Source organism: Telopea speciosissima, chromosome 1 (assembly GCF_018873765.1).
Source record: "Telopea speciosissima isolate NSW1024214 ecotype Mountain lineage chromosome 1, Tspe_v1, whole genome shotgun sequence".
NCBI classification, from domain to species: domain Eukaryota; kingdom Viridiplantae; phylum Streptophyta; class Magnoliopsida; order Proteales; family Proteaceae; genus Telopea; species Telopea speciosissima.
This window is the reverse complement of record NC_057916.1, coordinates 13,345,127-13,366,634: the sequence shown is the minus strand read 5'-3', so window position 1 is coordinate 13,366,634 and position 21,508 is coordinate 13,345,127. Positions and strand designations below refer to the sequence as shown.

The 21,508-nt window shown below is 38.6% G+C and overlaps 2 protein-coding genes across 3 annotated transcripts; both read right to left on the bottom strand.

The window, feature by feature from the left end:
- Positions 1-3,792: 3,792 nt before the first annotated feature.
- LOC122649131 lies at positions 3,793-9,703 on the bottom strand. 2 transcript variants are annotated; one of them, XM_043842504.1, is made up of 7 exons: positions 9,648-9,703; positions 5,679-6,391; positions 5,223-5,594; positions 4,775-5,180; positions 4,626-4,694; positions 4,329-4,527; positions 3,793-4,078 (listed from the first exon to the last, which is right to left on the bottom strand). In XM_043842504.1, the coding sequence occupies exons 1-7, from the start codon at positions 9,648-9,650 to the stop codon at positions 3,996-3,998; spliced, it is 1,845 nt and encodes a 614-aa protein (XP_043698439.1). In that variant the 5' UTR covers positions 9,651-9,703; the 3' UTR covers positions 3,793-3,995. The 2 variants fall into 2 exon arrangements, with proteins under 2 accessions (XP_043698439.1, XP_043698438.1); XM_043842503.1 differs by having other exon boundaries at positions 4,775-5,188; positions 5,231-6,391.
- Positions 9,704-15,384: 5,681 nt separating this feature from the next.
- LOC122660460 (type I inositol polyphosphate 5-phosphatase 8) lies at positions 15,385-20,267 on the bottom strand. Its single transcript, XM_043855811.1, has 11 exons — positions 20,226-20,267; positions 18,999-19,096; positions 18,815-18,899; positions 18,631-18,711; positions 18,433-18,523; positions 18,228-18,332; positions 17,444-18,056; positions 17,101-17,321; positions 16,902-17,010; positions 16,624-16,790; positions 15,385-15,712 (listed from the first exon to the last, which is right to left on the bottom strand). Exons 2-11 carry the CDS (start codon positions 19,026-19,028, stop codon positions 15,385-15,387), a joined length of 1,830 nt encoding a protein of 609 aa, XP_043711746.1. The 5' UTR covers positions 19,029-19,096; positions 20,226-20,267.
- Between the last annotated feature and the right edge of the window lie 1,241 nt (positions 20,268-21,508).

Sequence of the window (21,508 nt, the reverse complement as noted above, 5' to 3'; positions counted from 1 at the left end):
TTAGGGTTGGACTTTATGGCTGATCATCTCCACCTTAGAGATATAAATATCTCAAGGTAACACAGATAAGGGGATTTTTAGAAGTTAAAAAATACAGGGTTGTGGTATACTTATCCAACTGAGGTGAGCAGTCTCTTTTTTTTTTGTCTGATGAGCTCTCTCATTGCTTGTGAGATATTTGGAAATTCTTATGGCTTTAGTGTATTGTGATCATCTACATTTTCTTCTACAACTCATTCAAAAATATTTACAATCTTCTACAGTTCTTTCAACAAGGTTAGACTGAAATCTCCAAAAGGTATGTCATTCCTAATCTATAGAAAAGATAAATTTGTTTTAGGACTTCGTATTTCATGAGTTCGAATCAAATGGTTTGTTGTATAAGAATCATCTAGGGCTCTATTTCTTACAACAACTTCTTGTGGTTAAGCACAATAAAGGCGCTCAATTTAATTGTTCATGTAAACTGCCATAAATAATAAATGTTGGAAGGTTCCTAGAAGTGTAGTGTAAGAAGGAATATGCACGCTACACCAATGCTTCCTGCTGCCATAGAAAACCAACTTGGTTGATGTGAATGAACGCTACTTTGCTTAAGAGAGCACTGGAGCGGACTCCGAGGGGGACTTTCTGATGCTCTTAAATCACTTCTCCAAGCAATGATGAGAATTTATAGAGTAATTGCATAAGAGAGTAAAAATTGAATGATCCGCTTACTTGGGTTCTGACCTTTGCATTTATAGGGTAGAACTTTGCGGCCAAGCTGGAAGTTGGTGTTGGGAGCATGGTACAAAATTTCGTGAAATATCGTCGAAATTTCAGTAAATTTCGGTAATTTCGACATTATCGAGACGAGATGGGCTTTCAAAATGAAAAAAGTTCAAATTTCAACAAAATTTCGGTAAATTTCGGCAAAATATCGATATATTTCGGTATATTTCGTAGAAATACTATGTATTGAGCAATATATTTCGGTAAATTTTGATACATTTTGGTATATTTCGATAAATTTCGTAAAAATACTTTGTGTAAGTATTAAACTATTGACTATTATGAAGTTTATGAGTTATGACTTATGACTTTATGAGTTTAAACTTTAAAGTTTAAACGAAATGCTACATTTGACTTTATTTTTGTTTCATTACTTTGTTTAAATTTCTTATTATATCTTTTAGTACTTAAACAATATGTATTTAACTATTTTATATAATAGGGTCCGACCGTATACAGTCAATCAAGGGAACAAACCCAAAACACCACTTTGAGTTCATTTTTTTTGCAATATGAACGTTTAAATGTGTTTATTTAGCTTAAATAAGGGTGTCCATAAAGTATCAGGCCTAGATATGGTCAAATACCCACCGAGATGGACTCCCGAAATATTACAGAAAAAATACAATATTTCTGCAAAATTTCACCAAATTTCGGATATTTTGGATATCTCGGTAGGCCCGAGATACCGATATATCGCGAGATATAGTACTATGATTGGGAGTCCATATTGGTAGGTATCTTTCTCAAGGAAGCTGAATCCTTGTTGGAGTATAATATGAGAGGAAATTATCATAAAGAGTCCAGCGGGGAATGTCCTGAAATGTTGGAACCCGCTCGGCGAAGAAGAAGAAAACTCCCGATATGATAGGGTACTTGGCTTTATTTAGAGAATCAGGGAAGATATCGGACATATGTCCTATGTCGCTCACTCGCGAGTAGGTAATATTTATCGTATCACTTCCTTTTCTCATATTAAATAGAAATCAGTATAGTCAAAAGTTTTTCTTCACGTTGGAGAAGGAAGAATTCTCTCACACCGGTGATTTGACCTTGTGAGATTGGACTCCCTTGTCATAAAAAACTCTCCCCCTCTGTTATTTTATAGGATTAAAAACATCTCTCCCTAATTCAATTGGAAGGACCAATGCTATAAAGCATTTTATTTTTGGGGAAAGGGGCGAAGGTAACAGCCACGAGACTCGAACTCGAGACCTCCTAGTGAGCATGAGTATGAAGCACATCATAACTCACCAAGTACGCTAGGCAGCTGTGAGGCCCACTAATCAATATATCTGGAATCAACATGATCTCATGATAAGATCGTTAGTCCCTTATGATATTTCTAATTCCAATGCCCTAGTAGGATCTCTAAAAGGGTATTAATTTAGAATCAAAATTGAAACCGGTCGTTTAAAACTGAACTGAATAGAAATAGATGAATTCTATTTTGGTTTCAAAAATTTGCTGTTCATTTGTTTGATTTGAATGTTAAAACTGTCAATTTGAACCGATTTATCATTTTCAAACCGAACCAAAATACCCATAGGTCTTTTGATGTTTTAACTTTTAATCAATATCAATTATAAAGGTTTTTTTTTTTTTTTTTTTTTTTTAAATGTTTGAAAAACTTTAGTGGACTATGACCTCGTTAGCGCAATAGAGCTTCAGTTTGATTAATTTTTTTTTTTTTTTTGGGTAACGAACTTCAGTTTGATTGCAGAAGCATAAAAGGGCAAGGCATCACAATGACAACTGCGCCCCTCATCTTGTCTTTCAGTTCATAAAGTTTTTTTTTTTGGGTGGAAAATGTAAAAAATTGGTGCAAACATTTTAAATCCCAAACCGAATACAAAGATGGATCAAAACTAAATTAAAAAAAAATTGAAAAAGAACCGAACCGTTCAGTTCTTCAGTTCTGATATAGGAAACAGGATCCTATTCGATTTCAGTTCAGTGCTCACATGTTGTATCTTGAACCGAACTGAAACCTAACCAATTAACATCGTTACCTCTAATATCCAGGATTCCGGGGCATCTCAATTAGGGTTCAACTTTAATCATGGTTAAATTTCTTAATTATGATATGGGAGCCTACCAAGGTTGCTGTGTGTGTTTCTATATCAAGGAAACAAGCTTGGGTTGTCTACCGATATTAAGGTTAAATAGTACAAACTGAAACAGATCAAAGAGGTCAATACTTCCCAAATAAGATTATAAAGGTCCTATTGATCAAACTAGAAAAAGAAAACCGGAAAAATATAATATGAAGGTGGTAGAAGGGAACTAGCAAGAAATTAGTCTTGACCACGATGCAAAACAAACAAGAGGATCACAAAGGGAATTGAATCCTGAACAAAGCATGGACAAAATTGATTTCGACCTCTCAAAGATACGTTGCAAACTTCAGATTCAAGCTTATGCCGAGTCAAACTTATCAAAGGAGGCTTGCCCATCAACCCCCAGTTCACCGGATAATGGAGCTTTGCATTCCTTGTCACTGAATGCCTATTGACGAGGAAAGGAGCTCTAGAATTGCTTAATATGCTAGTGTGGATGTCGAATGTACTACAAGACCACAATACAAATACCAGCAATAATGCAGGCTGGTTGAAGCCTCTGGCAAAATCCCGAGAGGTCAATCTCATCTCTCACTCCAAAGGAAATATATTAAAAACAAAGAAAACAACCTAACATTCCATACTTGAAAAACCAAAGCGATCACCTATGCACCACTATTTAGGTGATTCCAAGATCTAAACACTGATGATAATACAAGACCACAATACAAATACCAGCAATAATGCAGCCTGGTCGAAGCCTCTGGCAAAATCCCGAGAGGTCAATCTCAAAACAACCTAACATTCCATACTTCAAAAACCAAAGCGATCACCCTATGCACCACTATTTAGGTGATTCCAAGATCTAAACACTGATGATAATACAACATGGACACACAGGGAGGACAATTTGACAAGATCCATGGATAGCAAATATGCATCAAATGCCTGTTGAAGAAGAAAGGAATTTTTGCCTTTTCTACACTATAATTCGAAATACAACAGCAATAGTTCTATCCAAGGGAACTTGTCATAAAACCACAAAGGATATCAGGTTCTTATCTATAATGAGTGCATAATATGATACCCAAAAACCACATGTTTATGTGCACAAATGAAATGTTTTTAACTGTTTACCCTAATTCACAGTTTGAACAAGGCAAGTCAAGGAAGCTCCTTTTGAGATTGTCGTAACTCATCCTTCCCGTAGATACGCTGAAGTTCATGTGTAGCAGCTTTAAATGATTCTGAAAGAGACGAAAAGTGAGAACATACATGTGAATATCTGTTTATAATGATTCCAAAAGTGGAGGATAAGTGAGTGTATAGTTTACATCTTTCACCAAAGAGCACTTAAAAGACTACGGTGCCTATATCTTTCACTACAAATGCACAAATGACAGTTTAGGTACAATTCTGCTAGGTTCTGATTATACATAAAAAATGTCCTTAGTCTACTAGGCTATAACAGTAATTTAAATGAATAATAGCCCTTACCTTTCCAGACACAGAAGGCCTTCTGATTGATTGGAGAACCTGTCACAGTTTGAATTGCTTCAAACAACAAGTTCTGAGGTGTACTCCTTAGTTCTTGAACAATCCCATATACTGTCTTCCCATTCTCAAAGAAAATGTGATTATTAGGGTGCTTTGTTTTGCAACAAGCATGGCGCTCAAACTCATAAGCATTTACTGCCTGAACAAACAATTGAGTGATCAGGATGATCAAGAGGCTCAGAATAAAATACTTACAACAGTGGAACTAATTTGAAGTGAAAATTATATCTCACTCACCTTAGACGAGTGACATGACTGACAGCTGCATAAATATCCAGAGCCTTTTATGACTCCCCGAAGCTCCCTCTGATTTGCATATGAAATGGCCATACAGTCACTTTGATAAAAATAAATGTGAAAATGGACATAGGATATCCAAAATTTACCTCTCGAGACCAGGATATATACTTCACAGGGACTCCATCTAGCATACCAGTTGATAGTAAGCTTTTGACATTTGAAGGGAAGTTATTGGGAGATAACTTCTTAGACATTTTTAGCTCTGTTTTGTTCTTAGGAACAGCTTTAGATCCAGATGTTGCCAGCTGAGCGGTACTTACAAAACGATCTGCATTTGAATCAACCAGTTCCTTCCCACCACGTGATTGCAAGGGCTGAACAGAAGATTGACTCATTAACAAGTTATAGCTGCTTATAAGCCCACCAGATGGGTTAATCTCTGGTTCTTCATCATAGCCACCAAAAGATATGGTAGTGCTCTCTCCCTTGTTAAAAATATGCCCCATTGAGATGATATTATCCCCCTTGTCATAGATGTGACCCATTGATATGGTGTTGCTCTCCCCTTTATTGTATGTCTGACCCACTGAAATGGTGTTGCTATCCCCCTTATTATAGGCATGAACTATTGATGCAGTACTTTCCTCCCCCTTATTGAAGTTGTGACCCATTGATATGGTACATTCTTCACTCTTATTGTAGTTGTGACCCATTGATATAGTATTCTCATTCCCCTTATCATAGACCTGACCCATTGAAATGTTTTCATCACCCCTACTATTGCTCTGACCCATTGACATTGTATTGTCATCCACCCTACTATAGGTGTGGCCCATTGATATTGCATTGTCATCCCCCCTGTTGTAGGTGTGACCCATTGATATTGCATTGTCATCCCCCCTGTTGTAGGTGTGACCCATTGATATTGCATTGTCATCCCCCCTGTTAAAGGTGCGACCCATTGATATTGCATTGTCATCCCCCCTATTATAGCTGCGACCCATTGATATAGAATTATCATTTCCCTTGCTATAGGGGTGGCCCATTGAAATGGTATTATCATTTCCCCTGCTATAGGTGTGGCCCATTAATATGACACTATCATCTGCCCTACTATAGGTGTGACCCATTGAAATGGTACTCTCATCCCCCCTAGTATGTGTGTGACCCATTGATATAGTCCTCTCATCCGCCCTATTATATGTGTGACCCATTGACATGGTAGCATTGTCCCCAGTATTGTATATTTGTCCCATTGATACACACATGCCATTGTCAGAGTCCTTGACCTGATTAATTTTAACTTTTCTGATACCACTGTAACTGAGACATGAACCAGGATCTTCCATTGTATGAGATATAGATAAACCAACAGACGGATCATTTCCAAATTGTTCATCAACATCCTTGCTTCTCATATTCAAATTCCCAGCATTGACAGATTGAATGTTCCTACCACCAAAATTTATAGCTCTTGCAGTTTCAGATCCAAATAACCTGTCACTGAACTGCCCTGAGACTGACTGGAAATTCAAAGTATTTTCCCATTGAGAAACACCCATATTTGCAATTCCTGAAACCGACTTGTTATTTGAAGATTCTATTGCTTGCTTCTTGTTAGAAAATAGCTCTGGTTCATTACCATCTATAAACCATTGATGAGCACGCTTTGGTTCATTTCTGGACGGGTTATCATAAGCCAACTCTCCATCAGTTAAACAACCAGGACCCTTCGCCACCCAAAAGCCCTTGCTTTCGAAAGACTGGCAAAAGCAATAACATAGAAACAATTACATGAAATTTTTTTTTAAGGATTCTACCAATATAAGAAACTTCATGATTAATATATTACAGTGAGGAAATCTTCTCTCCTCAGAAAAAAACACCGCACGTACTCTTAAAAGGCAATGTCCATTAACTGTAAACATATTACAGTGAGGAAATCTTCTCTCCTCAGGAAAAAACACCACAACCACTCTTACAAGGCAATGTCCATTAACTGAAATAACTCCAAGGTAATAAGATAACGCATGAAGGCCATTTCATTATGCTTATGAACCATTCAAATAATTTGTCAGGACACAAACCATCAAAAGAGAGTTTTTAGGAGACTTGAGAGGAACTCACTAGATCTTAAACAATTTTTAAGCTCTCTTAAAACTAGGCTTTTTTATGCAGATCCGTGGTTCGAAAACCCGGTTTGGATCCCCTAAGGGCCCACCCAAATAAGGAAGCACTAAAGTCCAGCAAAATAAATCAATGTATACAAAGAGGGTGGCAATTCTGTAAATATATGGAAGTTTTTAAAGGAATGGCAGTATCATGATTTCTGGTAACTTAACTTAGAAGAAGCAAAGGAATATGGGTGGGAGTAATGTATGGCCAAAGGATAAACTAGGAAATAAAAATCAAAATAAGGACCAAAGAGGATATCAGAAAAGAAGAAGGGTAGAACTGGAAAGAAGGAATTAAATATTAAGTACCCAACCTAGTCGTCTTCTTCCTTGTAGCATGCAGAACCAGCGGAGAAGCGAGTCACTTGCGATGCCTACAGTCCCTCAACCAGGGCTTCAATTCTCTTGGAACTTTAAGAGTAAGTTCGCAATCCTTTACTGTATCAATTCCAAACATCAGCAGCCCCAATGCTCAGAGTAACCGTTAGATCATCAATTCCTGAAATAATCTCAGGCGGTAACACAAAGGGACAGCAACAGTCCAGATTTGGTTTGCACAGCACCCTGAGATCATTCTCAGCGGAGGAGGATCTTCCCCAACTCTCAGCCAAGCTAGAATCAATCGGTCGAGTTCTAACAAGATTGTTTCTCAGCCAACAATACCATCAACGAAAGTGAACCAGAGATACAGGACAGTTGCTGATTGACAAGATAATAAGGAGAGAAGGTAAAGGAAAGGATCTGGATAGAAGAATAAAGAATAGTGAGAGCAAATCAGAGGAGGGAAGAGAGGTACGCACAGCTCATGGTACCCATCGGTTTAACACAAATAAAATTTCATTCAAACGCTAAAAAATCCAATCTTTAGGTACAGCCAAGTATTTAAAAGGGAATCAACTCCACCCTTAAGTTTATTACTTTTTGGGCTGGAAACGGCTTCCCCTGAACTATTAAGGGGAATCTCAGATACTATACAACGCATTCTTGACCTTGACGACCGCAATAGACCCTGTTCCGGTGCAGACGCTGCTGCCATATTACGAACACAAATAGAAGAATGGAATAAGAGGGGGGCAATAAAATCTCTATGGGGGGAGATGCCCATGTAGCTGTGTCTCGCATCATCTTTGCCTTACAATGATGAAAAGTACGATTATCCTAATCCTATCTTGAAACTGAAATAGTAGTTAAATCTAACTCTATCATAAAATGAAACTTCCATGGAAGAGAGAAGCAAATGAAATGCTTTCATAAAAATTCTCTTAGAATCGAGAATGAAGTTTTCATTCTGTACATGCCAGATCATGAATTAGTAACTTCATCCAATCTCCAAAAAAGTCCCAATTGTTTTGAACTTTCTATTTTTGGAATGGGATATTTACAGAATCCCCATGAATAGGATCAAATCTTATTCCAACTGAAGACAAATTCAATTTTAACTCGATTCCTACCTTCCTACAACATGAATACAATAAGAAAATAAAAACTTATAAAAAGATCCCTATTTAACCCAACGTCTAGGTGCACCCCTTTTGTCCAGGTAAACCATAGTTTGCCAAAAGAACAAAATTCAATACAGAAAGTGAGGGAATGGCACAACTAGAAAGAAATTGATTGGTTAATACACTTCAAGTTGCACTCTGTTCTTTCCTGATTCTTCTCTAATACAAGTCTATCTTCTTTCTAAACTATGGATTCTCTTTCTCTAACTACACTCTCATATCCTTTATAAATTCCCACTTTGTCCATAAATAATACGGCTGTATTTTCCCTATATGCCTGAAACAGGAGTGACAGACTGGCAGCCCACATATTTCAGAGAAAATTTTCAAAATTTATAACCAAACCAAACGGTTCTCATAAAAGATGCATCTGTACACAAACTAAAACAAATACGTAAGCTCTTTACGTACATCAAATCCAATGAAAAAAATATATGTTTTTCTTGGGGGGAGAGGATTTACTTCAATGGAGAATGTTTATAAAACAAGGCAAAAACATTGAATATAGCTCTTAGCTCATATTGCAAAGGAGAGAGCCAAAATAAAACCATCATTCATTATCTTGTCTTTACCACAAGTCATTTTCCTTGGCTAACAAACATTGTCGTTTTGCCCAGCAAGATACCGCCAAAAAGCTGTATCGCGCTAGGCGCTCACATTTATTGGCTTCTTCAATTGTGTTTCTCCCTCATAGAGAAAATAAATAAGGTGGTATACCATAATTATCCGCTTATTATAACTCCTTTGGCTTCCAAAACACAAAATATGACTATCAAATGTAGCAACAATGTAGAAGAACAATATTCCGAAAGAAAAACCTAGAGAATGAGAGGAGATGATTCCGAAATTCTCTAGTTGGCAAGCTCTTAACATACTTCACATCCTATAGATCGGATTGTACTAATTCAAAGTTAAACTGAACAATAGCAAGACTGAGTTAATTTCCCTTACCAATTCGCCCAACCCTCCCACCACCACCACCACCACCACACACACACACACACACCCAAAAAAAAATCCAGCTTAAACGGTTCTCCATCATAGCAGTGCTCCCAAGTTTGAGACCCATAGTACAGTCCCATTGAGCTGCATGCAACTGAAAAAAAAAATTCTTGTGCACCCAAAAACTGGAATTCACCAAATGTACTCCTCATAAACAAGAACCGAAATATCAACTCCACACTATGAGCGGCCGTAAATAATTTCCACGCAAAATTATCACTACAAGGTTAACAAAAATAACCATCCGAATAAGCAATGCATCTCCTTCAAGCCAGTTCTTAATTCAAATCCCAAAGTTATCACACTACATTTCTAAGGGAGTGGAGAGAACAAATACATACCATTATCCCTCCTTCACTTCGAAGTGCAGAGTCAAACTCTCTAAGGCGGCAAAACCAAAGTAAATTCAAACTCTGAAGTAATTCAATTCGAGCTCTCCAGGTCAATCGAACTCAGAATCTTCCTATTTGAATGGTTGCAAGTCTGCTTGGTATGCCTCGATGTCCAAGTAAGGTCTGTTCCCGCAACCTATGTTAAAGTGTACTTCGAACGAGACAACGCCATGGAGCGAAGATCAAGATCCTCGCATGTTGTTGACGAGATAATTCTCACACTCAGGAACTCGATTGAGATGCATGCGATATTCTCTGCTCTCATCCAAGCCTCCAACTGCAGAAACCAAACCCTGGGAGGAGAATTATGGAATCTCAAACTTTCCTTTAAAACCCAAAGATTATAGTCGCGTTTCATCTCAAGACTGACAGCTTTAAAGGGTTTAACAGAATCACAGAAGAAGTTTGGGAGGAGAATTATGGAATCTCAAACTTGAAGAAAGAAAGCAATCAATAAACCGTAATGTCCTAAACCCGAAATCGAAGAGTAAATAAAAGTTATGTTCTTGACGAAGCATTGCATACCTTCAACCAGTGGAGCCGTCACATAATTTATCTCCGGCGGAGATCGAGACTTTTTTCCGGCCGCGCTGTACTGATGAATGCCGCTTTCTTTTGGAGCGATAAAAATTGGAAAAAATGAAAATTAGAGAAGTATCAGAGAAAATTGGGATTTGGGTTTTAATTGCGAGCGAAAGATATAATAAGATGCTACTGATGCACTGTTGTAATTCGTAGTTTCTGATCATATACCGTACACGCAATCATTCGTTAACGAATCTCGACCATTAAAAGGGGCCCACCTAGGGACTGGAGATGAGAAGATATGGGGATTGGGGAACTATGGTATAGAGAGAAAAGTCGTGGACCCTTTGGGGCCAGTTTGTTTGCCGGATAAAAGTGAGATAGGCAAAAAGGGATGGAACCACTTTCACAAATTTTCCACCTCTTTTTATCTAGCAAACAAACGAGGCCTTGAGGATTCTGAAGGATGGGCAAAAGATTCCAATCCAGCGGTTAGACCATAAAAAATCATGGGATCTTCCAAGAAGAAGAAGGCTTGGACGGAAGGAGAATTAATTGGGGTTTGACCTTTCTAGGCTGTATATAGCCTTTTGAGTGTGTCGACACTTGACATTCTTTTCTTGTTTAAGCTGTTTATGGGATGGGCCCATTCAGATACTTCTCCGTATCTTCTTTGCTTCAACCAAAAAAGACCCTATGCTAATGGCCCACTAATAACCTAATTGGTTTTTGAGATTGCGTTTGGTGGGCCTACTACTCTTGATGGTCCAGAGTCTCGAATATTGATCATACGGTAACAAGATCTTTTATTTGCGAGGATAATGCCATGTTTAAATATTACTTATTCCTTGTTAATAAAAATACTAAGATCGTCGATCCAGGGTTTGCCCTGGTGGTTCGCTATTTCCTTGGGAGAACTGTGTCAGGCGCTTGATCGGTGGTTCAAGTCTCCTTAGTGATACCTAGTCCACATTTAATTGCTTTACAAGAAGTGGAGCCTTTGGGTACCATATTTGACCCCTTGTGGGTCCCCTCATTGCCTCCTTGGACTCCATATGTGCGGATTAGGTCCTACGAGAATGGTTTTCATACAAGAACCTGAGCTGCACTCTTGGCCCTAAGCCCTTGTACTAAAAAGGAAAGGTTAAAGTAAGCATAATAGGTAAAGGATCAGCCTCAGTCAATTCCAGCCTATTAGAATCGATTAGAATCAGGCTCAACAATAAGAAAACAAACGATACAGATTTTAAACGGTGTAAAACTCCAAAAAGTACATTAAAAAACAAAAAGAGAACGAAAAAAAAAGAAAGAAAACAAACTATATGGGTTTTAAACAAGGAGAAATCAAATATACAGCAATACTTGCATCTCTAATGTTCCAAACTTAATATTATTCATTGTTGTCAACACAGCCAACACACCCATGAAATGATGCATATTCAGTTAGAATTGGGCTCAATTTCAAGGTTCGTAAATTAAACATGAGTTAAAAGTCAATCTTCCGCTCTGATTTGAGACAAATGGAGGATAAAGGGATGATGTTACTAATTCGAATTTAACACCCCATTAGATTGGAGACCTTTGTATTAGTTACCACTTACCATCTGATCTTAGTCAACTTCAATGATCGCCTATCGTTTATTTTACTTTTTATTTGTTATTGTTTTATCTTAAAAACTAATTTTGAAGTTCACAAAATAACCTAAAGTTATGGATCTTCGCCTTTTGGGGGGGGGGGGGGCGCGGGGCGGTAAGCTATTGTACTTTGCTATTTGATATAACATTTGAACGAGAATTTACGTTGGCTAGTTGTGTTGTTAGCTTCCCGAGTCCTAGTATCCAGAGACACATCCCTCGCTTTTCACCTTATAGGAGCCCACCATAGTTACCTCATATTCAATAAGAAACTTGAATGATTCAAAGGGTAGGATAGTTTGAGATTGAAGTATGAGAAATGTAGTTCTTTGAGTTAGCTTTACATATATGAAAAAATCTGATCGATCGGAGTTCGGTAGAGAGAGAGATGATCAGTTAAGTAAGCAACTTTTCATTAAGTATGAGGTCTTTAAAAATGTTAAAAATACAGGAACAAGATTTAAACATGTTACCGTTTGCCTTTTTCCTCGTATAGTTAGAAAATAAATGACAAAACGTATTTAAAACGGTAAAAAATGGTAATGCCATTTTAAACTCGTATTTGACAACTATGTACGAGACTCATTTTTTTAAAAAAATAAAACAAAAAAACACAAGAATTACCCAATAACGCATCCCATATAGGCCCATAGGCAATGGCTCATGTACCCAGCACAAAAGGCCATCAATGATATTTTACCATTAGTAATTACACTTTGAAATATAGTTAAAAAAAAAAAAAACAAATTACACTTTGAAATATCATTAATTATGCTTGCGCAACTTCCTCTATTCATCCATTGGATATTAAGAATTTTTACTACTACACTATAAGGTAGAGAGGCCACACACTAGATTCTGCACACCGGCATCGTGGGGGTTTTTTTCCCTTTGTTTTGGACAACATAAGGGACCAAATCCTACAGTGTAATGGACCAAAAACTTGGGGCTCTCTGAAAGTGGATTTAAATTTGTGAATGGGCAGCTGAATCCTGCAAGGCCCATTCTAGGGAAGGCTTTCTGATGGGCCTTAATATCTGCCATTTGGCACTACCCGAATTTTGTAGAGAAGATGTCAAGTAGAACAAAATTTTCTGCTTATATATATATATGCCAAATGCTTTGAAAATCCAAGACTACTAGGAGGGTGTGGATCCATACCATGATTAAGTTAGGCGTTGGACCATTGTCGTAGTCGCTCAATTTGGTCTAGGGATGTAAATGGATAACAATCGAATCATCGCATCGATTCGTTAGGGCATCCGTATTCGTTAGAGATATCCGAAAATAATCCGAATCTCGATTAAAATCGTAAATAATGATTTTTAGGGTTTTGAAGATTAAACAAGTTCTAGAATATGATGAAAAGAGAATCATGATCTAAGAGATATGGATTGAGAGAGAATTGTATCCGCTAGGGAGAAGGTCCGGTTACAAAGGCGGATGGTGAAAATCGAATCCGATCCGCATCCGAATCGTTAGAGGTATCGTTTGGCGAATATCGCCGATCACATCCGATCGTATCCGATCCGAATCGATCCGTTAAATTTGGTCCAATTGAGGCCAAAGACTGGTCGAGCCCAGCTAAAACTGGACCGAACGAACCGAATTGGCACCACTAGGAAGGCCTTCCTATTGGGCTGTGTTAAAGATCTTTTGCCCTCAACTACTAAAACATCTCTCATGTTCAATACAACATGATCCAATCCATCACTGACCCTATGATTCATTTGGATTACAATAATTTTACTTTAACGTAAAATTATCTTCTTTTTTTTTCAAGTTTTATTATGCAATAACCGTTTAGAAATTGCTGCTACAAGTGTAGCAGCAATGAGGAATGTTCCTGTTACAATGTTGGTAGCCAAGAAAATGGGATCTTAAAAGGTATTTTAAAATATTCTAAAACCTAAGAGGATATTTATGAACCCAAAGCCAAAAAGGAAGTGAATTATTCTATTTCCTTGATTGCCAGCAGTGTAGCAGCAAAAATCTTTTCGTTTAGGGGAAGGGTTCCTCACCCTGCCCGTGGGAGTGGGAGGAGAAGGGGTAGCATGGCACATCAATGGCGACATGGGTAACATAAACATAAAGCAAATGGTTGTAGAATTCCCAGTTGGTATAAGGTTTAAACATGCATGGAGTTTGTATGAATGTGGTAGTAATCTAAAGGGTGCAACTTGTCAATACTAGAATTGTGAAGTGGAATATTGTAATCTTTTTATTTTTTATTTTTTTTATTGCCTCTTATGGTATTCCCAAAAGTTATTTAATTCCAGGGTTGAAAAAGATTTTCAAAACTAATTGACGATGATTACTTGTTGTTATGATATGGGTGAGAATATCTGTGGGAGCATGGTCCTTACCCACATACCCGGAAACATCAACAGGGTAATCATTTCCAACTTTCATGGGATGGGGTAGTCATTTCGTCTCTTCATGTCTATGCACAATGCACATACTTACCCACAAAGTTCTTTTTCCCTCACAATGTTATTAAAAAGGCAAAAAAAATTGCTAGACACTGAACCACCCTGCCCCCATGGAAAATGCCACCCTCCCTTCAAGGAAAGGAGGAAATCCCGCCCAATTTGATGCTTGTGCGTGCTTGCAGGCTCTAGAGGCCTATGCAGCTTTCTACCGCCCTATTTAAAAATTACACATTTTTTAAGTAAATATATGTAAATAGAAAAAAAAAAATTTATATATATATATATATATATACATATCTTACTAAAAAGGGAAAAAAAGATTATGATTTTATTGTCACCAACATTGGTTACAAAAAAAAAAAAGTCCCTAATTGTAAACATACCATCCAAAAACGTCCAAAACTGTTGCTACTTCGGAAAGACAAGAGATGAAGAGATGTTGATATCCGGATCATCTCCTGTGCTAAGCTCGCAGTCAAATTTTTTTTTTGCTAAACAAACTCGCAGTCCAAAAGCCCATCATATATGTCTCTGCTCTCGACCAGTCGATCGATTACAAATATCGATCCCCTGAAGCCTCTAAGGCCTGACTTCCCAACTCATCATCATCATCAATTGCCAAAATAATTAATGTGGCTCTTCTCAATGCTTATCTTCATTCACGCCTGGTACTCTCTAACTATATATAACTAATTATTAAAGTATACACAAATACCAAAATGCAGTGTTGGTTGTCATTTGCCCCCCTTCCCCCCTTTCTAATTAAATCCACGGGGCCGGGGGTGGCAAGAACAACCATCAAAGAGCACGCCTGTAGCCAGCTCTGGTGCGCGTGTAATGCTGCTCCTCATACGCGGCTAGAAAAGTGTTTGTTAAAAAAAACAAAAAAGGAACTAAGACGCATGCATGAGATGAGCTAAGTGTAGGGCCTTGGACCCATTCATCATTGAACTGAAACTCTCTGACAGTGAAAAGTTGCAAAATGTTTTATGTAGGTAGGTCATAGCTAGGTGCTCACCCTCCTTCTGTTCTGACTCTGCTATCAACTCATATTGTGTACTTCAGACTTTGAGATTTTTTTTTTTTTTGTGGGGTTAAGAGACTTGAGATAACATCTTATCTCCGTACCTGGAGACGCTCTCGAAGCAGCTGTGTGCCCTGGCTACTAGGAGTTCTTCCGCCTGTACCCTGGCCACACGCGACGCTGACATTGCCTTGGCGCTACTGCTGCTGCTACGCGACGATGAGGAAGGACATGGATGATGGGTAGTGGTGGTGGTGCTGGAGTTAGATTTGCTGGCCACGTCCAGTACTTCTACTGAGAAGAGGGAGTAGACGGGCCTGTGGTCTGAGAACCTGGACTCACCCCTCCCATACCACATCTGCTTCACCCCTTCCCCTTTCCATAGTATTCTATCGCACCTGCACAACCCACACCTCCATTAGTTTAGCCCATTTATTATTATAATTTAACACAATTAATTGCAAACAAATACAATATGATAAAGAGAAACCCATGCCCATTTTACATGCCATGTGATGGGCCCAAATTTAATGGACAGAGAGAACATAACTTAGAATATGAATCCATATAGTTGTGTATAAGAACTAAACTATGATATTTGATGTATACAACACACCCCCCCTCCAAAAAAAAAAAAAAAAAAACTATGGTATTTGATTGAATTAAGTTTTTAAATTAAATAAGTAACTGATCCAAACCTTGATCTCCCTATCCAACTATCAAAATAGCCACATCAGCTTGTACACATGGCAGGGTGGGTAGGAAAGTTCCTCCCATTGGTGGGTAGGAACACTTTTCCAAATGATATAAAATATAATAATACTTTTCAATCCTTATTTCACATGGTTTTGTACTAATACCCCCCCCCCCCCCGGCCAAATACACTGCATCGGGAAGCAGTACTACAGTAATCACCATATAAGAATATCTTTTAAGGCCCACTAAACTTCGATTGGCCGGTCGTACATGTGACCCACACCAGCCAAAGCCTATTCTCAGCTTATATTTAATCATAGAGGGTCAGAAGTAATTATTCAAATCATTGCAACTGATAAATTTTTTTTTTCTGATGTTTTGTGGAAGGAAAAACTGAAATTTCTCTCAACTGCTAATTAATTTCTAAAGGAAATCATATGAAGAAATACCGGGGAGGAAAAATATTTTGTTGGTTTGTAAATTGTAACCACCAAACAAGACTTTTTCCATTAATCTAAAGCTTAATCAACCTTCAGTTTATTAATCTCATGGCAAAATGAAGGAGAAAGAATTAAAGGGATAAAAAGGATAAGATCAATAATAATATCTTTACCAGGCAGGTGTGCGACGTTTCTCTTTAGAAGAAATAGTACTAGTAGATGAAGAATACTGGGCAACGTAACAGTCAGAGTTAGCCAGGTACTTGTACGTAGGAGCGAATTCTATCTTCCCTTCTTCCCAACCTTGAAATACTCTTCCTGCTCTCTGTTCTATCTGCAACTGCTCCATTCAAGAAGAAGAAGAAGAAGAAAGAACATATATTTAAGAAACAATTAAGCAATCTAAAAACAAATATGAAGCACCACTCAACTAAAGTAACTACTGTCTCACCTGATCTTTCTCTAGGAGGGCTTGCCAGTCATTCCTCTGCAACAGTTCATAAGTGTCGCCGTTGCTGGATGAGAGACGGTAATTTAGGTCCCCCAGCCAAACGATCTTACTGCACATCCAATCCCACACAAGAGCCAAATTAGATGTGAAGAAGAAGAGATAATTAGATCAAGTGAAGAAGAAGTCAAAAGTGACTTACTCATGGGCCATGATGGTATGGGGGAAGAATCCCTGTCCTAGTGCAGCCACTCCATAAGAATGAGAGGGAGAGGGAAAGGGAGGGAATCTCGTCTTCTTGAGTATCTCCATAACATCGGAATTCCTCCGCACTTCGTCGCCTTCTTTCTCCCCCGACGTCAAGTGTGTGCATACAAAGCAGAAGGTTGTCTGGTGCAGCGTCATACTGATGGAGATTGATCCCTAAACAACACACAACATGTACAGAAGAATTTAATAAGAAAGAAAGAAGATGATTATTCAAAATTACATTTAGGAAAGTGAAACACCCACCTCTTCTTAATTGATGGGTTTAAGAGGCTAACCTTATTTCCCAGATAACCCATGATTCCTCTTCCGACACAAGAGACCTTCAAATTGGTGATGTGCCGATTCAGATCAGCCCTTACCCACACGCATAGGAATAACCCCACCATCTGCTTGCTGGCCGCCAAGCAATAACGACCCCCCATTCGATTCCTATTTCTATCCCTATCTCTGTCGCTGCTTCTGCTGCTGCTACTGATGCTCTGCCTTCTCGGCGAACCTGGTGTGCTTGGAAGAAAGCCTTCGTCGCATGATTTAAAGTCACAATTACTACTACAACTCTCTTGCGAACTTGAATTTCTTCTCAAGCAATCCTCCTCTTCCTCTTCCTTCTCCTCGTTCAACGGACTCAAAAGCAGATTTGAGAAGCTGACCCTGGGATTCTGCTGCAATTGCGGGTGGCCGGAATTTAATGTAGTACCGGTACCGGAAGGGGAACAGGTTCTGGGCTCGGCTTCAGTAGTGGCACTTGTGTAATTTTGGCCGAACTCTGTCTCCTTCTCGTTGGTGTTATTCAAAGCTTGGCGAATCAGGGAAAGCCATCTCGCAGCTGGAGCTTCGTCCTCCGCCCCTAATACATTCCCTGCGTTTAAAGGGACGATTTCCTGAAACCTGACGAATTCATTCATCGAAACGTAACAGGTACAGTGGTAATGAGTTTAACTAAAAGAAATGGTTCGAGTTCAAATCAGGGTAAATTTAGTAGTTCAAGTTCTCAACAAATCTAAGAACTTTAATGGCGATTTGGAAGAAAGACGTGGTGGGTACGGGTAGGTAAATTACCCAAGAACGTAAATGTCAGCAGGTGCAGGTGTGTTTAAAGACTCGATCAAGTTCAAACCCTCGTGAGGTGGCTTCCCTCCTACATTCCATGTCCCCACGAACATCCTACACCATACATCATCTGATTGGAATCTTTTATTCTCCAACAGTAAATCAAGAATCATAAGGACCAGTGAATAGAATGAGATCAAGATAATGGGGGTACCTTAGGTTTTGAGTTTCTGTAGAATCTGATGCATCAGATTCGAATCTTGGTCTTTTAATACGTTCAGTTCCCTCCGTCCACCACCCATGATCTATCGATCGCGGCCATGATCGACCAAGAAATTCAGGACTAATTCAATAAATAATAAGTAAATATGAAATTCCATGCTGAGCAGCTTCACAGGCAATTTTCTCTTACCTGAGTATTCTTGGGGTAGGAAGACATAGTTGTCTTCGTCGGAGCAGCTCCTCCTCCGGTCACTTGTACCCAAAGCCGCTGCTGCAGTTGGTGGAAGCAGAAAACCCAGAAATAAGAATCTCTTTAGAAGAAATCTTCAGAAACCGTAACGTGATTGGAAATCGAAACCAAAATCAAAACTTACCTTTGATGGCATAATCGGAATGAAACTCATCGGCTCTGCTCTTTATATTTAGCCATTTCCTCATCACTGTTTTCGGCCAATAAAACTGCGATGAAGGAATGGGGTTTAAGTTCTCTAATCCTCAATCAATGAGAAGAAACCAGGAAAAAAAAGAACGGAATCGGATACGGATGGGTTTTCTCACCTTCTTGTTCTTGACATGCTCTGTTTCCATTGCTTCACCTTTGGATCAATCGCTAAACTGAATCGATTCCAAAACAAGAACACCAACGGAAGATCTCCCTGTAAGACAAGAACAAAGCGAAATGTTTCTTATTCCGTTTTCTCCATGTCGATATTTATATTTCCTACCCATTTTGTTTACTAACATATTTTATTAATAGATAACAAGATTTTAATGTTTAACGCTTCTGACTTCTGAGTCTGCATAGTAAAATTTTAAAATGAAAGCAAGTGGATGCAATAGTAGAGGAGACAGCTCCCAACGAAGGATCCTAAGAGAGAAAGACGTGGAGATATATACAGAACAGAATATTATAAATACCATGAGAGAGAAAAGGAAAAGTTCATACTTTTCCTTCAAATAATGTTTCTTTGATCGCTTCACCATTTCTTTACAGAGAGAAGAACAGAGCGGAAGGAGGAGGATAAGATATGAGAAAGAAAAGCATTTGAGCTTTTAAGATTGATGGTTATCTGGCTAAGCGGTGATGAAAGTAATTTTATTCAAATAGTCTTTCGTAGAAGAAGCAAGTATCCTGTCCAGAAGCTAATAGTAAATAAAAGAGAAAAACCATAGAATGTAACTGTGCGGACCAAAAAGGAAACTGAAGGTTACTTTACTTGGGTCGGAGAGAGTATTGTTCACAAGATCTAAATTTGGAAAACCCAGCTGAAACGGAATGAAGATCTTGGCGACTGTTCAAAAGGACAGCAATTATATGGAAATCCCACTTACAGTGATTTATAGATCTTGATGTGTTCAAAGAATCATAATGATCGAGAAGAAAAACAGGTCAGGCTCATTTAAGAGAAACACAAACAAACAAACAAACAGAGGTCAGAACGACTGCCCAATGGAAATGGAATCGACATTCAAAATATAAATCCTTTTGTGGCATTGCGGATCATTGGTCCCCAAAGAAATGAGATCTTCGAGACCTCAAATGCGGGGAAAGAGAAGACACCAAAGCACTGTTTCTGGGTTTGTGGAGAACAACAATGAGTGTGAAGCTCAGAAATCAAGGAGTCAAGAGAGATAGAAGCAAGAGAGGGAAATAAGATTGAAATTGGAATAAAACTGGTCAAAAAAGGATCTTTTATGTTGCGCAGTTGCGCTGCCAAAGAAAAGCCAGAATAGAGGGAAGAAAGCTAAAGAAAAATAAACCCAATAATAAAAAAAAACACTTACAAGAATCGAAGAAGCAGAACGGCTATGCAGTTTGATGTGAGAACTGAGAAAGTCGCAAGTCGTACAGGATGCTAATTGCCAAATCTGTCTGGGCCTTAGAAGAATGAGAAAATAAAAAGGGCTGACTGCTTTTCATATATTTGATCGGCGGTATCGTCTTTTCATTATCATCAGGGAAGAGCGTGCCATGCCATCATGCCATGCCAATGCTACAGAGGGAAGCTGGAGAGGAAAGAGAATGATCCCAAAATCTCTTTTTTCTCTCCTTCGCCTTTTGTTTCCATCTAAGAGAGCAGTTGTGTCACAGTATGAGTTTGGTTTTTGGTACAGAAGAGGATGAATGGCCAGGTTTGGAAGAGTGTCTACCTTGGAAAAGTTAAAAAAAAAGAAGGGATTGCTCACTCCATTTATAACTTCAACGATCGAACAACAGAGAGAAACTCGGCACTCTTCACTGTTAAATGTTGATTGCCCACTGTTATAAAAATATTTGATCTGCTTAGTGGAGAGAGAGAGAGAGAGAGTGTGTTTTTGATCACATCGCTTGAAAGAGTGAGTTGCGGTCCCTCATGTGACCCCCAAGTGTTTTAAAAGCAAATCAAAATCATATGGCTTTTGGTACTTGGTAGGGGGTACCACTGTACCAGTACCAATTACCAACCAAACAGACCTTTCTGTTCACTTTTTTTTTTTTTTTTTTGTTTGGCCTTTCTAAAGTCCCCCGTGGTGAAATCGTCAATTGTGATTTGTCCTTCCCTAGTCCCTAAAGCATAAAGGCCACTCTCTGTGTGTCTCTCTCTCTCTCTATTTTACCACAAAAAAAGTTCTCTCTCTCTCTCTCACACTTATCTTTTAGGGCCTGGGGTAGTTTCTACTTATATAATCTTCTACTGACCTGAAACGGCAGCAGTAAACTCCAAATGCATTGTTTCTGAACATCTCAGTCCAAAAATTTGATCAGATCAGATTCTCCATCGTCGGCTTGGAATCCATCTTTCTTAGATAAGTAATGTGTATAGGAAGTAGTCTAGTCTTTTCTCCGTACTCTAAAAATACTAAAAGAGTAGAGGAGGTGGCGGCTATAGGCTATGCCGTTATGTACTATCATAGGCTGTACAGCCTAGTGAGGAGCTCTCCTCAATGGGCTCTGATTTGGAATTTTTTTTCTTCTTTTTAAAAGTGGGTATATGGAGGAGGTGGGTGTGGTTAGTTATTGGTGTTGCGGGTACAAGTGTTGGTGCTCCGAATACCCAATCAGAAATCAGAGAAAAGAGAAGGCCGAA